General features: G+C 43.0%; 2 protein-coding genes across 13 annotated transcripts in view; both read right to left on the bottom strand.

Annotated features, from left to right (window-relative positions):
- PRRC2A (proline rich coiled-coil 2A) overlaps positions 1–8,433 on the bottom strand; it is a 53,064-nt gene extending 44,631 nt beyond the window's left edge. For 4 of the 12 annotated variants that reach the window (XM_087883895.1, XM_087883899.1, XM_087883901.1 and 1 more), the window contains exon 1: positions 8,080–8,425. The gene's annotated coding sequence lies outside the window, so the exon portion shown is untranslated. Of the gene's footprint in view, positions 1–8,079 lie in introns of all 12 variants that reach the window. The other 8 variants (XM_087883891.1, XM_034421483.3, XM_087883898.1 and 5 more) reach the window with 3 other exon arrangements.
- Positions 8,434–15,219: 6,786 nt separating this feature from the next.
- AIF1 (allograft inflammatory factor 1) overlaps positions 15,220–21,726 on the bottom strand; it is a 29,603-nt gene continuing 23,096 nt past the window's right edge. Inside the window, exons 5-6 of the mRNA XM_087883890.1 lie at positions 18,959–19,121; positions 15,220–15,889 (exon numbers count right to left, since the gene is read on the bottom strand). Coding sequence (XP_087740016.1) covers positions 15,805–15,889; positions 18,959–19,121 — 248 coding nt within the window. The 3' untranslated portion in view covers positions 15,220–15,804. The remainder of the gene's footprint in view (positions 15,890–18,958; positions 19,122–21,726) is intronic.

Below are 21,726 nucleotides of genomic sequence, written 5' to 3'. Positions count from 1 at the left end.
TCCTTGACTTACAAAGTTTGCTTAGTGACCGTTCCAAGTTCAAAGTTATAACAGCATTGAAAAAAGGGACTTATAGCTATCTTTCACACTTATGACCATTACAGCATCCCCATGGTCACATGATTTACATTCGGATGCCTGACAAAACTGACTCACATTTATGACGGTTACAATGTCCCAGGGTCATGTCCTTTTGTGATCTTCTGACAAGCAAAGTCAATGGGGAAGCCAGATTCACTTAACAACCGGGTTACTAATTTAACAGCTGCTGTGATTCACTTAACAAATGTGGCAAGAAAAGTCGTAAAATGGGGCCAAATCTCACATAACAAATTTCTCACTTGGCAACATACATTTTGGGCTCAATTGTGGTCGCACGTTGAGGGCTGCCTGTACTAAACTGGGTTATGTAGAGTCAAGTGACCCAGTTAACTCTCTTTGAGAGCTGTATGCAACAAAATTTCATTTAATCTACGCCGATTAACGTGACAATAAAGTTATTTTAACTCTAACCAAGTTCAACTATTGCAACTGACAGTGGCCCTTCCCACTTGCTATTGGGTGGAATTCAGGTCCTAATGTAGGATGTTGTTTTGTGGGGGGGACTACGCAACCAGTTCCCTAGCCCAGGGATGATTACTGTCCAGGGCAGCTGATTAGAGGCAGAGGTTATTTCAGCTTACAATCTCTACTTAGATAAGGGGATCATATCGGTATGTAAACAGGTTCTTTCTCAATGAGCTGTCATCATATTTCTGCAAGGGTGATGAAGGTAGGGAGAGTTGCTTCAGAAGTCCTGCGTACCAGGAAGGAGACACCAAGGGGAGAGTTGGTGGTACCCAAATCAGCTGATCAATGAACACAGCACAGAAGCCTGGGGGCAGCTACTATATATCGAGTTACAGACCTCCTCCGAATTTAAGAGGGATGTAATCTGATAGATTGCAACTGAATTTTGCAACTGAAAAAGAAAATAAACTGAAACTACTCCCTAAAGGAAATACATTGTTAATTGATGTGAAAGCATCCTCACATTAGCAGCTACACTTGGCAGTCACAAGATGAGTTAATTATGGCAGCTATTGTAGCAAGGTTTTCAGTGCTACATTTATGGAATACGAGATAATTTCTGTCTTGAGAAGATTCTAAGGATTTCACACAGAATGCAGCTATATACCATGGCTGCAAATAAACTCAAAAAGAACTGTTGATCTTCCTATAGTTGAATTTATTTCCTCCTTGATTTCCAAGATTAAAAGCTGAATTTCTTCAAATGCTCAACCTTTATTACATAAGTAACTTATTAGTAGTCGTGGCAATTGGACAGTTTGAAAATAATCACTTCAGCTTCACAAAGCTCCTCCTTTTTCAACATCCTTTACATTCCCCTTAATTTGCTCTATTTTGGCTGCTGTTATAGGAATGAACTCAAATATTCTACACACTAAGCAAACTGCATATGCTTGGGAATGTTAATTCTCACTATTGCATCCTGTAAATAGCACAAATTAACTTTTTATTCTTCCACCACCTGCTAATTTGGTGGCGATGGGGTTAGCTCATCTTCCGGCAAATAAAAGTGATGTTATAAATGAATTAGGTAAAAAAAAAAAAGAGCATATTGCAAAGCATTACTGCAAAAAAAAAATAAATTAGAAAGATAAAGTATAGGTGATTGGTATGAGATTACTTTTTTGAAGATGCACAACTGTGAAAAATATATGTGTGGGTGGACAGACGAACCAAAATAATTTTAATATTCTTACAAGGCATCTCAAAACTAGGGTTTCTGATTATCATTCGAATATCACAAGCATGAAAACATATCCCTGTTGGATCAGAACAAATCTGAAAACTAGATCTATTTAATCCAGCACTTGTTCTGGTATTCCCCTCTAGTCACAGGAGTGCAAGAACATTCATTTATGTTCTGTAGCAACTCAAATGGGAGTCCTATGACTTCTTACACTGGAGATACTACACAAATACCATCTGCGGCCCAATTCTGGATCCTGATACCTTTTTAAAACTATCTAAGTTGTTGGTCCTCATTCTTCGTGCAGAAAAAAAATACTTTTCATCTGTCCCAAATCTACCAATTACCCTCATGGTTTTGAGTATATAGGTAGTCCTCGACTTACAGCAGTTCGTTTAGTGAGTGATCAAAGTTACAACAGCACTGAAGTGACTTATGACCATCATTCACACTTACAACCATTGTCATATGACCATGGGGATAACTATCATCCCCCTAGTCATGCAATTAAAATTTGTATGCTTGACAACTGGTTCATATTTATGTCGATTGTAGTGTCCTGGGGTCATGTGATCACCTTTTGCAACCTTCTGATGAGTAAAGTCAATGGGAAGTCAAGAGAAAAAGCCAAGAGGAATTACTTACAGAGTCAGCATCTATGTCTAGTCTGATTTTCCTTTATATTAGGAAAAATAGGACTCTTTGCTATACAGCTCATCCACATTTAGGAACTACAATTGGGACTGGCCATTAAGTGAAACAGTCACTAAGTGAAACCCAACTGTGCTCATGGTCTTACTTCAGGTTTCCTTTGCTTTACAGACCTGCAAAAGCTCTACATGTAAGGATTGGTCATTAAACTGCTTTTTCACCATTGTTATAACTATAATAGCTGTTAAATGAGGCAATCACTGAATGAGGACTACCTGTATTGCTGTCCCATCAATTCTCAAAGCTTGCATACTGGTTTTTAGCAGAATGAGAAATAGCATTACTTTTCCTCTCAATTAAAAAAAAACAGCAAAATTAAATTACAGCATAGTGCAGACCATTAAATTAAACTCAGCCACTGCAGATCATAAAACAATGGCATAACATTTTATCATCCATTGCTAATCATTCTGCTGCTGTATTTCATACCAACTTGTTTGTGTTTGTGGGCCATACTGCATTTTTTTTTAAAAAAATGATGCGGGGGGGGGGGTAAAATGAATATAGATCACTCAACATTTATATCTCACATTTCGAAAGTTCTGTTTGGATCATAGAATCAAAATATAAGAATGCCGAACTTTTATGTTGCCGGATCAATTTATTCTAAGCAAAATGTTAGAGTTTTAAATACGAGTTTTATTATTATTACTACTAAATTTATTCCCCACCCCCATCTCATGGTTTGAGGTGACTGAGTGACTAAGAAGCTGGCATAAAACATCTGATTTTTGACAGAACCTCTGCATGCGTAGAACTGTATCCATTGTACACAAACACTCAGTGTACAATAAAACGCCACAATTGCACGGGTCTTTCACACAAAACCAGGCACAAAGAAAATACTACTACTACTACTTCAGAGAGAAAAAAAAGATACAATTGCTTTTGCATGTGGCAGCACTATAAAAGTATGTACAGTACTCCTTATCAGTACTAAACTAAAGCAGTTCCCACACAGCAAGGTCCTGAAAGCTAGTTAAATGGGACCACACACAAAGCTTCCCTGGCCATCACATATCTAAGCTACTGCCAAAAATGAACTATGCTGGTGGCACCATTGACAAATTGTTTCAACATCCAAACCGTTGCCTATCACATCTTCCTGTGCAACAGTAAACTATCTGAAATTTGTTCCTCAATCAAAATCCACAGGGTAGGAATCTGGCAGTGAACTTTCACCTCTTCAAATGCCAAACTTGAAAATATAGTTAAGTTATTGCAAAATGAGATGGAAGAGAGAAACAGAACCAAGTCTTTCACTTTAGGTTAATTAATATATAGCAGAAGATTTTGATGGTGATTAATCCAATATCAAGGCACATGTCACATCAAGGCCTGTAACATCTAAATCCCAATTATATATTTGAGCCTACTTCTAAAGTGTTGCTATAGCGATAGATGGCTAAAGAATACTATATGATCAAGATACCGTTCTAAGCACTGTTAATTACCAGTGGTATAGTCTAGGTCACCAGCATTCACATTAATTAATAAATATTATTTAAGACTTTAAGATACTTTGAGACGCCTCTTTTCAACAAAAATAGATCTAAACAAGATGATAGTCAAATATAAAAATAGGCCCAATATTGAATGAAATGCTTTAAAGGGTGCTTTATTCCTTTCTACACATACAATGTTTAATATCATTTACCTTATTTAATGCTGCAGAAAATGTAAGATTAGGTTTTCTGTTACCCCAAAGTTTTTATTATGCACTCAAGTAATTGTCAATAGCACTGATTTCATGGGAAACAAGGAATCTAAAGACAGCCCTCCTTCTGAGATATAGTTGACCACCATTATTGCTAATATCTATCTACAGTTGGATTAAACCTTGAAGTGCTGTAGAGCAGCTATTTGACTGTGGACATACTCACAAAATCTACCAGGGCAATTGTTTGCAAATGATTTAAGGTTCAGATTAATATTAACTCACTATGCAAAGTATCTAATATATGTATTAAGAAATGCATCTCCTGGAAATCATTTCAGCTACTTCTTTATGCCAAAAGAGCACAATTTTGCATTTCAACCATATGAAATAAGTATTGTTTCTTCTTTTAGCAGGATTCTAAAGGTAATATTACATTTTTGTTTCAACAAGAATGTGTCATGCTGCTTAATCTTCTGAAAGGATATCTAATACCACAGCCCTCATTGTGTTTTCACTACATAATGCATAGCTAAGATGTTCAATTCCCCCAGCACTGCACAACCAGATATAATGGCACCTGGGTGAAAACAACCCAATGGAGATTTAAAAATAGCACTCCTACTAGTAGCAGCTGGTAATTTTTTATCCATTATTCATGCAGCATTTCTGGAATATAATTTTCCCATACTATTCAACTTTGTGCACCTAGAATACTTGGCTAGTCATATATCATAAATCAGTTGGATATTCATTTATTAGAAAACGACATGTTTAGGCAAGTTAATAAATCTGGACATTTAATAATTCAAGTGATAAAAAAAAACCCTCAAATTATATTTTAACTGTGTTGGAAGGAGAAAAAATATTGTTTCAAAGGCACCCTGATACCGAATCAGCTATCATTAATTATTAATATATTCAATTTATCTGCAGAATCTCAAAACTGCATTAGTGGAATATGTTTTAAAGAAACCCTTCACTAGCACCTTGCTAATACTTAATTAGCACCCTCCCTCTACAAGAAATAAAAAATAATCCCAGATCTGAAAGTAGATGCAATTTCAACAAAAAAGCAATAATCTAAATTCCATTTCTAGAATAGAAAAGCATTGGATAAAAATGTCTTTCTGCAACAACCATTTTGGTTATGAACCAAACAGAGAAACAAATAGCCACCGCCTCATCTTAAACCCTTCCTTTGCATTTAATCCCAAAACATAATGTGTAAATACTGAAATTCAAGACTATCAGGGAAAGGGGAGGGAGAAACAGAACACAATCTTACTCTTCCTCACAACTAGCATCAGAAACTGTGTGAAAATTTGTATGAAAAGCATTTGAAATTCAGAGATATGCAAATTGTATCAAATCCCAGTTACCCTGAAATGCAAGATTTCAAATATTTCACTGAAATCATGTATTTTAATCTTCTGATCACACTAAACCTAACAAGGATTTTCAAGACATTAATCAAAAAGCTACATTAGGCTTAACCATAGTTCAATTTTTTCTGGAGACACCCTTCTTGTTTCACAAATGCACCCTTTATTTTGGAAAACACCCCATTCAGAGAATCACAGTTCAAAAATGTAAGGAAGCCATATTAGCTCTTTTTGTGTCAGAATACACCCTCGAATTACCATCACCCACCCTCTAGCCACACTGATGGGAAATTCAAATTTAGCATTTAAGCTAAATTAATTCTGGCTGTGGCACTAAAAAAAAATGCCCTCCAAATGGAATACACATACCACAAGGACCCATTAATATTTACTAACCACAGATGACAAGGGAATTCTCCCCCTCAAACAATTGATTTTGTGTTTAGAATGCAATAAAAAACGGAAGACTTAGATTAACTAGCTACTCTCTTTCCCCAAAGGCACACCCCTCATTTAAGTTCTCCCCCCACCCAAAAGTGATATATTTATCCTCTCTAAACAGATTCTCCATTAACTAGATTTAAGGAAATATATACTTGCATTCCAATACTAACATGCTGCCGTTTAGTGTCACCCCAGTACAGCATAAGGAACTGTTAGCACCTGGTTTTAAAATGGGATTCAGATTTTTAACTGCAATGAAACAGTCTTTTATTAAACCCAACAGCCCATCTCACAATTAACATGGCTGTAACTTCACAATTATCTCAAGACTACCTTGCATTAAGAGGACCGTCCCTGAACAAACTGAAAAGCACCATTCCCCCCCCCCCTATTCCCTATTTACAGCAATATTAAAAGCAGGCAGTGGAAAAGCTGGACGGTTGATCTCTTCAAATATTAGCCCTGCCTAAATCATTATTAAAACACCTGCCACACCTCCTCCCTTCCCATTCCTCCATATTTTAAACCTTACGACCGAAATATCAGATTGAAAAGAAATAAACAATTTAGCCTGCATCCTGCAGGGGAACTGCAATGATCAAGCTTTTTTTTTTAAACACAGGGAGCAGTTTTTTTTTTTAAAAAAAATCCAGCTATTCTTCCCATTCAGGTATCTGGATTTTCTAGCAGCTTCTGATTATTACTATTTTTTTTTTTGTGCTTCTTGTAAGAAAATAGCAAAGGCCCCAGCTGATTCCCTCTCCTGTTAACAGCAGCCTCTCAGCTCCTTGAATGTCACCACTACACTGAAAATATGCTTTTTTTTTTTTTTTTTTTTTGCTGGAGGGGTGTAGAAAAAGGGATTGCTCTCTCTCTCTCTCCTTTTGATCCCCCCCCAAGGGACATTTTGGACTTCAAAATCCAAAATCCTCTCCACCCCTTTTCTCCTGCAAAAAAAAGGGTTGTGTGGAAATAATGGCGAGGTTACAAAGGGGGAGCCCCCCAAGCACATCCTCAAACGCCAGCAGGACGGACAGACAGACCCCCCCTCTTTTCCAGGGGCAGCTTCCTTGAGAAATAAAAAAGCAAATTTTTTTTTTAAAAAAAACCTTTCTCTCTCCCACCCACCCCTCCCCCTTTTTTAAAAAAAACCCTCAAACCCAGCTCCCTTTATCAAATTATATACTAAAACCAGCCAGGATTTGGGAGGTGGTGGGGGGGGGGGGAGAGAGAAGAGAAAATCCTAAAAAAAGACATCCTTGGGTTTGTCCGTTTCCTTCCATTCCAGAGGCCCGACCTTGTTGTGCCCCCCCCCAATGTAAAAAGCCCCTCAGGGACCCCAACAAACGATGGCTTACTGGACAATTATGGGGTGTATGTGTGGTTTTTTTTGGGGGGGGGTGTCCTCCAAACAGCTGTCCTGGGGAGACCCTGGAGCTCCTCACCCTCTCTCTCTCCCCCCCCCAGTCACACCTTCTTCAAAGCCTCCCCCCCCACCCAAGAATTACCTGACGTGTGGTAAAATGGAGCAGGGAGTGAGGAGGGGGGGGCTGTCTTAAAACTGGGTCGTAACTGAACATTTTGAAGCTCTTAATAATAATAATAAAAAAAAGGCCTGCAGGTCGGCCTTTCTGAACGACGCCCCGAGCCCACCCGCGGATTTTCGACAGAGGGGGTGGGGGGGGAGAAACCCACTTCAGGGGTGGGTTGGGAGAAGGCCTGGTGGGAGACCTTTCTCTCTCACTCTCTCTCTCTTCTTTTTTTTTTGCAAGCATCCTTTCTTCTCCCTTCGGAGGCTGCTCCGTTGGGGAGAGCAAGTACGCGCCCAGCTGCCCTCGACCGGGGTGGGGGTGGGGGGCAAAATACCCACCAGCAGCAACAAGGGGCAACGCTCCGGGAAGGGCAAGGCCGGTTCAGGAGAAAGGAGAGCCGGGCCCGAGAGGCGGATGGCTGCGGATTCGGTTTGGTTCGTGTTATCGAGAAGGATGAAGCAGGGGACAAGATGGCGGAGGCCTGAACATTCTAACCGGCTCAACCCGACCTATTCTCCCATCTCGCACCAATACCGCTTTCTTAAGAGCTGGAAAAAAACAGGCTTGCTGAGAACGAACCAGGCCGATACCCACCTCGTCGGATCGGGCTCGGTCCGCTCTTTCCGGATACGAGCTTCCCGGGGGCGGAAGGGAGTCCAAGGCGGAGGATGGAGGCAGATTACGCTAACCCCCTCCCCCGGCTTTGTAATTTGTCCAAGGCCCGATGTGGCAGCCTCGGCGTCTAAGCACCGACTAAACGGCCATCCGGGTCTCAGGCCCCGGCGGCGGCGCGAAGCCACGCCCCTTACGCTGTTGTAAGGGGAGGGGCTAAAGGGGAGAAAACCCGGAGGAAAGGAATCGTGAAGCAGATTGTGGAGTTTGTCTTGAGTTGCGGACGTGGGTTAATGGCGGGGCAAGAAGATCCGTGTCAGAACGTAACAGCCTGCGGCGCACTTTTCATTCTTGATTGCAAAAAAAAAAAAAAAAATTAAAAAAATTGCAAACTAAATTTAACGGCAGACATTATGAGAGACGTGTTAGTGTCTATGGTGGCAAGAAAAAAAAAATCAGGAGTAATCTAGAAGCACCTTTTTTTTTTTGACTACACGTAGTCCTCGCTATTACGACCACAATTGAGCACCCTCCCCCAACATTGCTGTTGCAAGCAAGAGAGTTCTTCAGTGAATGTTGCCCCCTTTGATGAGCTTTTTTTGCTACCTGTTGTAAAGTGAATCACTGCAGTTGTTCAGTAATGTGGTTGTTACGTGAAGAGCCTTGGTAGTACAGTGGTCTAAGGCACCCTGTTATTAAGCTGGTTATTAAGACCAGCTGCCTGCAATTACTGCAGGTTCGAATCTCGCCAAGGCTCAAGGTTGACTCAGCCTTCCATCCTTTCTAAGGTAGGTGAATTGAGGACCCAGTTTGTGGGGGAAATAAGCTGACTTTGTATAAATATACAAAAGAATGAAGGCTATTGCTTAGCGCATTGTAAGCCGCCCTGAGTCTCCAGAGAAGGGCGGCATATAAATCAAATTAAAAAAAACCAAACACTTTTTAAAATATTTTTAATAGGTTTGTTATTGTTTTTTAACTATGGAGCCAAACGCATATATATCTTTTTAACTGTATTTTAATGTTTGTATTTATGTTTTTACTTTAGCTGTGCACCGCCCTGAGTCCTTTGGGAGAAGGGCAGTATATAAATCTGATAATAAATAAATAAATAAATAAATACATAAATAATAAATAAATAAATCTGGCTTTCCCATTGATTTTGCTCGTCAGATGGTTGCAAAAGGTGATCGCATGACCACTGGACACTGCAACCACCAGTTGCCAAATGTCTGAATAAGAAGTGGGTTCTACTTACCTTTACTACTGGTTTGCAACGGGATTGTGGGAAAGCTTCTGTGCATGCGCAGATCGCCGATGATGACATCCGTGGCAGTAGGCGGGGCCTCCCACTGGTTTTACTACCGGTTCTTGCGAACCGGTCCAAACCGGGGGTAACCCACCACTGATCTGAATGTTGGTCATAAGACCATTGAGGATGCTGCTATGGTCGTAAGTGTGAAAAACAATCATAAATCACTTTTTTCAATGCCATTGTAATTTTGAATTATCATTAAATGAATTGTAAATTGAGGACTACCTGTATAGTGTAAGGTAAAGGTTCCCCTCACACATAGGTGCTAGTCCTTCCCGACTCTAGGGGGCGGTGCTCATCTCCGTTTCAAAGCCGAAGAGCCAGCACTGTCCGAAGACGTCTCTGTGATCATGTGGCCGGCATGACTAAATGCCAAAAGCACACGGAATGCTGTTACCTTCCCACCAAAAGTGGTCCCAATTTTTCTACTTGCATTTTTTACCTGCTTTCGAATTGCTAGGTTGGCAGAAGCTGGGACAAGTAACAGGAGCTCACCCCGTTACGCAACACTAGGGATTCAAACCGCTGAACTGCCGACCTTTCGATCGACAAGCTCAGCATCTTAGCCACTGAGCTACCGCGTCCCTCCACATCCCTCCACTATACCCTACTTGTATAGTGTACCACTTTATTAAAAGGCATAAATTTATCGCCTCTCGACAGCTTGTCTTTTGATAGGGGTTGGAAAAGTTGCTACCAGATGCCTGATTTTTTTTTTTTAACCTAACAGGATAGTGGCCCCCAACCTTTTGGGCACCAGGGCCTGGTTCTGTGGAGAAAGGTTTTTCTGTGGACCGGAGGGCGAATGGTTTCGTATGCTGCCTGCTTCCAATGAATGGGGCTTTGCTTGCTTGCATGGCTCGGGTTTTGGCATGACGCAGCCCACTGCCGGTCCAGGAATCACGAGTTGGAGACCCTGCAATAGGAGATGGCTTAAATTCCAGCTGATATGGAGCTGAGCATCTACTGCAAATAGGCATATACTTTGAGGGGGAAAATTATTCACAAAAGACTTTCTTTCTATTAGTCAATAGCATGCTAAAAGGAGGAGGGAGGAGGGTGTTTTCATGTGACTTGGGCCATCCGAGGCAGGGTTAGATATTTGCTATGGTTAGATAGCCTTCATATGTTTCTTCCAAAGCAGTGAAAGGAATCAGTTCGGCATCTCCGCAAGCAAACAAGCAAGCTCTGAGAGCACCAAGGACTCCACGGTTAATATTCAACCCGAAGTGGTATTTCAATAATTTGGTTTCTAATATGCTTCTATTCACCTGGGCAATGTTGACAACAATGTCAACAATAACTCTGTTTGCTCAGGCCCAGCTCCTGCCATGGTTAGTGAAAGGGGCTCAAGTGGATATTTTGCTCCTGAGTGGCTTCAGAAAAAAGGCCCCGGATTCTGAATAAAGATGTTACGGTGTTGTCTTGGTGAAGAGAACATGGTTGGAAATAACACTGGTGTGTGAATTTGTTATCTGTGCAAGCCAAGCTTAAAACCCTTGATTTGCTTTATCTGTGAACCCCGAATAATGCTCCTGGGTATCAATTTGACATGACCTAGGCCCGTGATGGCGAACCTATGGCACGGGTGCCACAGGTGGCACGCGGAGCCATATTGGTGGGTACGCGAGTGTTGCCCTAGCTCAGCTCCAGCGCGCAGGTGCCCCCTGGCCAACTGATTTTCAGGCCTTTCGGTCCCACCAGAAGTTGGGAAACTGGCTGTTTCCAGCCTCCGGAAGGCCTCCAGGGGGATGGGGAAGGCTGTTTTTGCCCCCCCCAGGCTCCTAGAAAGGCTCTGGAGCCTGGGGAGGGGGAAAAATGGGCCTACCGGGCCCACCATGCCATCAGGTGCCAAAAGCAGGGGAAAGTGTGTGTGTGTGGGTCTCGTGTGCATGCGCGGGAGGGCCGGGCGCATTGAATTATGGATGTGGGCACATGCACCCGCGACCCCCCCCGCTCCCCCAGCTTTTGGCACGTGATGGCAAAAAGATTAGTCATCACTGACCTAGGCTATAGAAAAGATGCACAGTGCACACTAGCCAGTCTATAGAAAAGAAGGGCTGGGATGACATGATAGTGGTATTCCAGTATTTGAGGGGCTGCCACAAAGAGGAAGGGAGGTTATTTAGTTTCCAAAGCACCAGAAGGCAGGACAGGAAACAATGGATGGAGATTAATCAAGGAGAGAAGCAACCTGGAATTAAGGAGAAACTTCCTAACAGTGAGAACAATTTGCTGTTTCCCTGCAGAAGTTGGCTTCCTCACTGGAGGCCTTTAAGAAGAGACTGGACTTGTCTGAAATGGTATAGGGCCGTGATGGCTAACCTTTTCTGGACTGAGTACCTGAATTGTGCATGCGTGCGTGAATGCACGCATGCGAGCCCAAACCCCCATAATGCAATACGTACGTGGCCCCCGCACATGCCCCCCGCGAATGCATGCATATCCTCCCCACACGACCCTACCCACGGGGGCCCACGTGCGAGGGAGGGGCATGTGAATGGGCGGCGGCATGCAGGAGGCCATGCATGCATGCGCAGGTGGGTGGGGCACATGCACATTGAATTTTGGGTGTTTGCATGGCCAAACGCCCTAAATACAATGTGAGCACACCCCCTGCATGCACATGCAGCCCTGCTGCATGCGCCTTGCCGTCACATGTCCCACCTCCCCACGCATGCACGCACGGGCCCCCTGCACATGCCCCATCCCCCGTGCATGTGCATAGCCCCCATATACATCCTTTCCCCCCGTGCATGTGCGCACGGTCCCATGCACACACCCTGCCCCTATGCATGCATGGCAGAGACCTACAACCAGCTGGCTGGTGAGAGACATGTACGCGCATGCGTGGTGGAGCTGAACTGGGATGACAGCTTGCGTGCCCACAGAGAGGCTGCTGCGTGCCATCTGTGGCACGCGTGCCATAGGTTCGCTGTCATGGGTATAGGGCTGTGATGGCGAACCTATGGCACGGGTGCCACAGGTGGCACGCGGAGCCATATTGGTGGGTACGCGAGTGTTGCCCTAGCTCAGCTCCAGCGTGCATGCGCGCACTGGCCAACTGATTTCCAGGCCTTCCGGTCCCACCGGAAGTTGGGAAACTAGCTGTTTCTGGCTTCCTGAAGGCCTCCGGGGAGTTGGGGAAGGCTGTTTTTGCCCTCCCCAGGCTCCTAGAAAGGCTCTGGAGCCTGGGGAGGGGGAAAACGGGCCTATCGTGCCATCGCGTGCCAAAAGCAGGGGGAAGTGTGTGGGGGGGTCACATGCGCATGCGCGGAAGGGCGGGGCGCATTGAATTATGGATGTGGGCACACGTACCCTCTCCCCCCGCTCCCTCCCCGCTTTTGGCACGCGACGGCAAAAAGGTTAGCCATCACGGGTATAGGATCTCCTGCTTGAGCAAGGAGGTTGGATTAGAAGACCTCCAAAGTCCCTTCCAGCTCTATTTTGATTGATTGAGAGCCAACCACATGGTTACTAGGTGTGTTGTGCAAGTTCAAAACGTTAATTGGGTTGGTCAGTGCTTCATTTAATAGAAGTAGATTAATTGGGCTTGTGCATAGTATGTTTTGCATTATTAGTGAATGTAAGATAGGATTGCACAGGTTGGCATCCTCCAATGCTTTCAGTACAGATGTTGGAGATGACCAGGCTGAGCCCGAGGGAGCGGTCAAACGCGTCATCACTCTTGAATCTCTTTGTGCCCACAAGGGATCTATTTCCAGCTCTCCTTGAATTCCGCTGACTTTTACCTACCGCTAATTTGCTTTGGCTGTTAGTAGTTCAGATTCTTGTAGGGAGCTTATCCTTGCAATAAAACTTTACATGCATATAATACAGAAAATTTTAGAATGTGCCGAGATGAGCAAACTAACATATGAGATAAATGAGAAAGAGGATTTGGAATACTGTACAGTGTGGGGACTTTGATATATTTGTTTTATTTATTTATTTATTTTATTTATTTGTTTAAATTTCTATACCGCCCTTCTCCAAATAGGACTCAGGGCGGTGCACAGCCTAAGTAAAAACAAAACATACAAAATTTAAAAAACAGTATTAAAATAATTAGATATTCTGGCCGTAAATTAAAACAACCCAATTTAAAACCAATTTAAAATTTAGCTCAAGCCAGCCCAGCTAGTTGAAATAAATAAGTTTTCGCTGTCATGGGTATAGGGCTGTGATGGCGAACCTATGGCACGGGTGGATGGAAAATCGCATAAAGAAGGGATAAGAGATAGTGTAAATATTAGAATAAATGGGTAAATTATGAGACACTATAGTAAAAGAATGTATCCAATTTGTATATAAATTAAGACTGTCTAACTCATTTCATTTGTATTGTGCTAGAATATAATTCAATAAAAAATTATTAAAAAAAAAAACTTTACATGCATTTGAATTGCCTGGATTGCCTGATTTTTCCGGCTCTTGACAACAGGGGTCCTTGATTTACAACCATAACTGAACCTGGAATTTTGACCATAGGTTGTGGCCATTGTTAAGTAGGTCACCGTGTGACCTGACTTGATTTTATGACCATTTTTATTGAGTCACCATGCAGGGGTGGGTTCTACTTACCTTTACTACCGGATTGCATCGCTCTCGTGCGCTCTTAGGCGCATACGCAGATCACCTATGATGACGTCTGGGTCAGTGGGCGGAGCCTCCTGCCGGTTTTACTACCGGTTCTTGCGAACCGGTCCGAACCAGTGGCAACCCACCACTGTCACCATGGTGTTAAGCGAACCAGGTGGTCATTAAGTGAATGCAGCACATCCAATGTTGGTTTTTCTGCTGGAAAATGGCAAAAACTATTGCCAATTGCAATCATGTGATTGCGGGATGCCACAACCTGTCATAAATGCCAACCAGTTGTGTAGTGCACAAAATGGGATGCTGTAATTGTGTGTGTATGTGGGGGGAAGCACAGACATAACTGGTGGTAAGTAGCCTTTTGAAGTTTGGTGTAACTTTTCCCAAAGGTGCTTTTCCAAAAGGCAATTGGACTTTCTTGGTTTTTTTTCCTTGAAAACATTTTGCTTCTTATCCAAGAAGCTTCTTCAGTTCTTGGAGGAGAAGCAAAACGTTTTTAAAGGAAAAAAAAACCCAGTCCAGTTGCCTTTTGAAAAAGCATCTTTGGGAGAACTATGACCTAGGTGATTGAGAATCTAACAGAATAACAGAGTTGGAAGGGACCTTGGAGGTCTTCTAATCCAACCCCCTGCTCAAGCAGGAAACCCTATACCAGGGCTGTCAAACTCGTGGCCCGCAGGCCGGATGCGTCACGTGCTGGCCACGCCCACGCCTGGTTTAGTGAAGGGGAAAAAAGTCCCGATACGTTACTTGACACCACGGGTTTTACACCCCTACCCTATACCATTTTGCAAAAATGGTTATCCAATGTCTTCTTAAAATCTTCCAGTGTTGGAGCATTCACAACTTCTGGAGGCAACTTGTTCCACTGATTAATTGTTCTAACTGTCAGGAAATTTCTCCTTAGTTTTAGGTGGCTTCTCTCTTTGCTCCAGATGTTTCCACAGACATCTATTGCAACTTTGAACTGGTCGTAAGTCGAGGACTAACTGGACACGGAACTTGCTGCGGGAACCGAAGTCTAATAAATGTCACAGGTACTAGGCTGGGAAAGACTTTGATGAATTAGCCAGTAAGTAAAAGTTTATTCCCCTGGCATCAGAATGGGGAATTTAGTCCAATAAAAAGAAGAAGAAAAAAACACTGGGCTCTTAGGAGAGAGAAGGAACAAAGCTTTGCTTTGGCAGAAGAGAGAAAAAAAGACAACGTTAGAGACATTATTTATTTTTAAAATGTGCAATTATTGCATTTACCTCCTTCCTCCAGCCCCTGTGCTGGAACAGGTAGTCCTTAACTTAATGACCACGACTGAGCCCAACATTTCTGTGGCTAAGCGAGACATTTTGTGAAGTGAATTTTGCCCTGTTTTTACCACCTTTCTTTCCACCGTTGTTAAGCGAATCGCTGCAGTTAAGATAGTTAACATGGTTGTTAAGTGAACCTGCCTTCCCCCTTGACTTTGCTTGTCAGAAGGTCGCAAAAGGAGATCGCATGACACTGCAACCGTCATAACTATGAGTCAGTGTGAATTTTGGGGGACCATGGGGGGGATGCTGCAACGGTCGTAAGTGTGAAAGACGATCACAAAGACACTTTTTTCAATGCCATTGTATCTTCAAACGGTCACTAAACGGTCGTCACTGTTGTAAGTCAAGGACTACCTGTATACTCTGTGTATATGTGTGTGTGCATGAAAAAGAGAGAGAGAGAGGGAGAGGGAGGGAGGGAGAGAGAGAGAGGAGAGAAAGAGAGTGAGACTGTATAATTCTTCTTCCTTCTATTCTTGGGGATGGTTAAGGAAGATCTGCCACTGTTTTCTTTGGAGCAGGCCCAGTTGGAAGCTCTTCCTTCTCTTTCATCTTTTCGTACATCAGAATTCTGCAGGAAAAAAAAATAGGAATTCACAAAAGGTGCCCTTCGTTTTCCCCGAGTCTCTTCCTCTTCGAAACATGTTTGTTACAACTTCATTACAAAAGGAATAATAGGTGTGTGTGTGTGTGTGTTTAAATAACTGTGTGTGTTTAAATAGCATCCGAGAATCGTTGCTAACCTATTTACCTCAGAGGTCTATCCACAGATTCCTATCTTCTGCAGAGGCCTCTTTTTAAAACCTGCTCTACTTTTGGCCAGTTCAAAAGCTAGCTTGGTAGAAATCATGCCAACTTGAGAAATGACTGGGCCGCTGAACTACAATGACCATCAGTCCTAGCCATCATGATCCACGGTGAGGGATAATAACAGAATAGCAGAGTTGGGACATTGGAGATCTTCTACTCCAACCCCCTCTCAGCTCTATCTCTCGAGTCAAACGAACCCAACAAGAAAACGCAGCAGGCATTTAGATGAGAGGCAATGCTGACCGTGACATCAAAAGGACGCTGAGCTCAAACGTTTCAAAATTGGCGCTACGAGCCTTCGCCTCGTAGCACCTTTTATAACTCTCCCCTGCCGTAGGTTTATTATCCCTCCCTTCCGTAGTTTAGTGTAATTGGCAGATGCCCTCAGCTGGCTTGCTTCTATTCTGGCCCCTCCTCTCTGGGTTGTCAGCTTCCCAGCAGTGTTCTCCGGCGGCTGTAGCGCGTCTTGGCTTCGTTTGCGCGCCCCATTCCATCCAATTTCTGTCCACAGCACCTCAGTCCCTGTCCTAACCCCAGCGCTCGCCAGCCCCAGGGTCGACCACCTGCCTACCGTGCCACCACCACCTATTAATGTGCGTATCTATATTTCCTAATATGTTTCTCCCGACTTCGCCATCCCAGCCACGTATTGTCGAGCAGGATTTTGGGCTCGACACCCCCTGCTCAAGCAGGAGACCCTATACCCGTGATGGCGAACATATGGCATGTGAGCCATCGCCCAGCTCAGATCCACGGCGCATGTGTGTGCGCCTCTCGCTGGCCAGCTGGTCTTTGGGTCTCTGCCACGCATGCGCGGGGGGCGGAGTGCACATGGGGGGGCACATACTCATGCATGGGGGCGCATGCATGGGGGTGCATGTGGGGTGTGTGTGCATGTGGGGGAGACAGGGCGCATACAGGGGGCGCACACGCATTGTATTTTGGGGGTTTGAGTGTGGGTGTGTGTCACTGCGTTATGTGTTTGTCAGCCGAGCGTCCATTCTGAGCGTTACGGTAGCCTGCCAGAGAACTTTATCATATATCTATAGCAACAGAGATAAGACTAGTCTTGTGAAACTTTAAGCTACTGCGCATGTCTACATTCTTTCTTTTCTAACTTCCTGATTTATTACTTCCTTTGTTCGTCTGTGTGATAAGCTGCCAGTAAAGATGTAGTTAGCTAGTTTTTTCTATTTTTATAATAAAATCTTTATTAGAATATATATATATATTTCGGTTTTTCTTTCTTTAAAGTATACAGCATGGAAAACAAGATCCATCCGTCTCTAATTAAGTGCAATTACCCCAGGGGGAAAACGAGGCTGATTTACGCTTCGACAGTGTGTGCTTTCGCTCTTTGGGCACTCGGTCCAGAAAATGTTAGCCATCAGTGCTCTATACCATTTCAAACAAATGGCTGTCCAATCTCTTCTTAAAAACCTTCAGTGATGAAACACCTACAATTTCTGAAGGAAAGCCATTCCACTGGTTAATTGTTCTCATTGTCTAGAAATTTCTTAAATTCTAGGTTGCTTCTTTCCTTGATGGTTTCCATCCAATGCTTCTCCTCCTGCCTCTGGTGCTTTGGAAAATAGGTTGACCCCCTCTTCTTTATGGTAGCCCCTCAAATACTAGAACACTGCTATCATGTCATGCTTAGACCTTCTTTTCACTGGATTAGACAAACCTGATTCCTGCAACCATTCTTCATATTAGCCTCCAGCCCCCTAATCATCTTTGTTGCTCTTCTCTGCACTCTTTCCCAGTTCCCAATATCTTTTTTATATTGTGGCAATCAAAACTGGATGCAGTATTCTAAGCAGTGGTGGGTTCCTCCCGGTTCAGTCCAGTTCAGCCAAGCCAGTAGCGGTGACGATATGATGTCACCGAACCGGTTCTCCCCCCTGCCCTCCCACCCCCCCACCCCCCACATTATTCTTATCTTTTATTTGGTCCCACCCCCAATCTATTGCTGCCTCCTGAGTCCCAGCTGATGACTAGAGGGAAAAAAACTGTTTAAACTCTTGCCACGGGGCTTCAAAGGGCCGTCCTACAGCTGATCGGTGTTAAAAGCAAACAAATGAGTCGGGTCGTAAGTGCGAGGTCTGGTCGTAAGTGCGAGGACCTTCCAGAAATGACTCTGACCAGCTAGCCATACCCACCTAGTCACATGACCTCCAAGCCACACCCACAAAATAAGCCACGCCCACAGAACCGGTAGTAAAAAAATTTAGAACCCACCCCTGTGCAGCACACTGCTGGCTCATATTTAAGTTACTGCTATTGAGCCAGGTTTTACTTATTCTATACCTGTACATTTGGTATTTCTTGCCTTAATGTGAAACATTACTTTTCTCATCTTTGAATTTCATTTTGTTACATAGGGCCCAGTATTCAAATCTGTCAAGATCCTTCTGGATCATGAACCTATCTTTTGGGGTGTTGGCTATTCCTACCAGCTTGGTATCATCTGCAAGTTTGATGAGTTTCTCATCTAAATAGTTTATGTAATGGGCCTACAACAGAACCTTGGGGTGCCCCACTGCTTACTTCCCTCTATGTAGACGTGGTTTCATTAAGGACTACACATTGAGTGTGGTTTGTCAGCCAGTTACAAATCCATCTGGTGGTTATGCTGCCTATCCCACTTTCTAACTTAATAAGAAGCACCGGTAGATTGTGGTCTACTTTGTCAAATGCCTTACTGAAATCCAAATATACAATGTTCATAGGACTTCTCTGGTCCGCTAGCTTATTGCATATTGTAAACCACCCAGAGTTACCTTGTGGTAAAATGAGAGGTTAATACATTTAATAAATAAATACTTACATTTTAAGGATAGCTGATCGCTTTCCCAGCATCATAGCGACAAAGTCACGGTAATTGATGGTTTCACTCATCCCTCCTGTGACTTCAGTGATCATTTTTTTCAGTTCTAGGTGGGTCTTGGCTGCACCCAACTTTTCCAACATCCGCTTCAGAGCCATGATATCTTCAAGGAACAGGAGGAACAAGAATGAACCACAATAAAAAGGAAGATTAAATGGCATACAAGACACACCAGATTCTAAGAAAATATAGGATAGGATAAGATGGATAGGATAGGATAGGATAGGATAGGATAGGATAGGATAGGATAGGATAGGATAGATAGGAGACGATACAATATGATACAATTTATTTGGCCAAGTGTGATTAGACACACAAGGAATTTGTCTCAGATGCAGAAGCTCTCAGTGTACATACAAAACAACAGAGTAATAATAATCAACAATTATTATTGATAATAATCAATGGTAATAATAATCAATGACACCAATGAAGGGATAGAGAAGATGAAAAGAATAATAATACTACAGCCAGACAAAATAGATATAAGATGGTACTGTGGGGATTAGGTGTTCATCAGAGTCAAAATTTCCGCTACTGGTTCTCCAGAACCTGTCGGAATCTGCTGGATTTTACCCCTGCATGTAGGGACAAGAAAGGAGCCTCCCCCAATTGCTTACTGGCATTCAGGCGTGCCACGGGTAAAAGATAACACCGCTCGAAAAAAATTAATTTCACAGAGGCAGCTAGCCCCCTCGGTGATCCCTGGCTAACACGTGCTATACACTAAAAAAAACCCCAAAACAACAACCCTATAGCAGCATCCCAAGGAGAGGAATTGAAACAGGTTATGTCCAGGACTATGGTTTATGTCCATGACTATGGTGAGTCACTTAATGACCATAGCAAAAAAAGTCATAAAATTGGGTCAGACACGTGATGATCCACTTAACAATCAGCAAGGCTTAACAACTGTAATTCTGGGCTTAGTTACCATCATAAGCCAAGGGCTATTGATAAATTTTATAAATTGGTTGAACTAATATGCAAGCTCCACCTAGATCAGGGGTGTCAAACTAAAGGCTCAGATCTGGCCTGCGAAGTCTCATTCGTCATCTTCAGGCTGGTGTTTTCGGCTTCATGCTTCTAGGAGCAATGTGTGATCGCAGCTGTTTCTTCCTTTTAACTGCCAGTGAGGGTGTGAACTGATTGGGTGGGAGCTTGGCTGTGTTCTGATTGGATGGAGGTGTGTTTTGATTGGTTGGGGGCTTGGCTGTGCTCTGATTGGATGAAGGGTTGGCTGTGCTCTGATTGGCTGGGGGTGGACAACCACACAGGATGTCACCACCACACATCCATGCAAAAAGCAAACTCAAACCCACACCGATGATGAGGCACGACCACAAACCAGACCACAGTCGCATCATTAGCCACTTTAAACCCCTCCAATCCATACATGAAGCAAACTGACACCCACCATGAAGATGTGGCATGACCACGAACGTGAAACCAAACAACAGCAACACAGCTCACCCACTCAAATCCCCCTGCAACTCAGACTAACCCGAGCACAACCAAGCCCCCACCCAAACAGAACACACCCCCATCCAATCAGAGCATAAAAATTACTTATGATTGGTTTTCACACTTACGACCATTGCGGCATTCCCCATGGTCATGTGATCAAAATTTGGATACCTGGCAACTGGCCTGCACCTATGGTGGTTGTAGTGTCCTGGGGTCACAATCAACTTTTATAATAATAAAATGACATAATAACATTGGTTGGTATGGTGGGCTTTTGGCTGCCCCTTTCCTTTGTGTATACAGCCTTCCAGAGTTGTTGCATACGAGATGGGCAGCAAATAAAATTTGTAAACAAACAAGTAAAGAAACACACACAGCTACATGAGCAATGCCCCTCACACCTTTCATTTTAGCCCTCAACTCTGTGAAATTAGCTCGAAAACCATCCAATTTCCATGGGTGACAGTGGATTTAAAATCTGGGTCTCCCCAGTCCTAAACCAGCATTTTAATCTCTGTGCTACAAATTTATGAACACTTAATATTTTCACATATTTCCTGACAATTAGAACAATGAATCAGTGAAACAACTTGCCTCTAGAAGTTGCGAATGCTCCAACACTGGAAGATTTTAAGAAGAAATTGGACAACCATTTGTCTGAAGTGATGTAGGGTTTCCTGCCTAAACTGGGGGTTGGACTAGAAGACCTCCAAGGTCCCTTCCAACTCTGTTATTCTACTCTACTCTACTCTACTCTACTCTACTCTACTCTACTCTACTCTACTCTACTCTACTCTACTCTACTCTACTCAAATGGTATTTTTTTTGTAGGCCCTTTTTCCCCCAGGCCTATCCAATTTTTGCCTTGTTAATCTTAACTTCTGGTTTGTTTGGTTTTTTTGACTGATTTTAATTCTTTGGTTTTTATTTTGTTAACCTTTGTAACAAAATAGTTTTCTTGCTGACTTTTGTAATTTAAGCAACTTGGCTTTTGAAAGCAAGATGTTTTGGGGTGGGGTTTTTGTTTTTTTTGCTTTTTCTCTTTAACTGCATGATGCTTGCAGGTCTCTTCATGTATATAAATGCAAAATAAATTTCTATAATGTTGCCAAAAAAAAAATGACATGGATACAAACATGGAAGACATGAGGAATGAAGCTCGACATGGAGGAAACATGGTATTTTATTAGTAACAAGAACGATGGATAAAGCAGGATATTTGAGGACTTCATTCTTTTAAT

Source organism: Pantherophis guttatus, chromosome 2 (genome assembly GCF_059756535.1).
Source record: "Pantherophis guttatus breed Tessera chromosome 2, ASM5975653v1, whole genome shotgun sequence".
Classification (NCBI taxonomy): Eukaryota; Metazoa; Chordata; class Lepidosauria; order Squamata; family Colubridae; genus Pantherophis; species Pantherophis guttatus.
The sequence above is the reverse complement of the archived record's forward strand: the minus strand, read 5'-3'. Positions and strand labels throughout refer to the sequence as shown.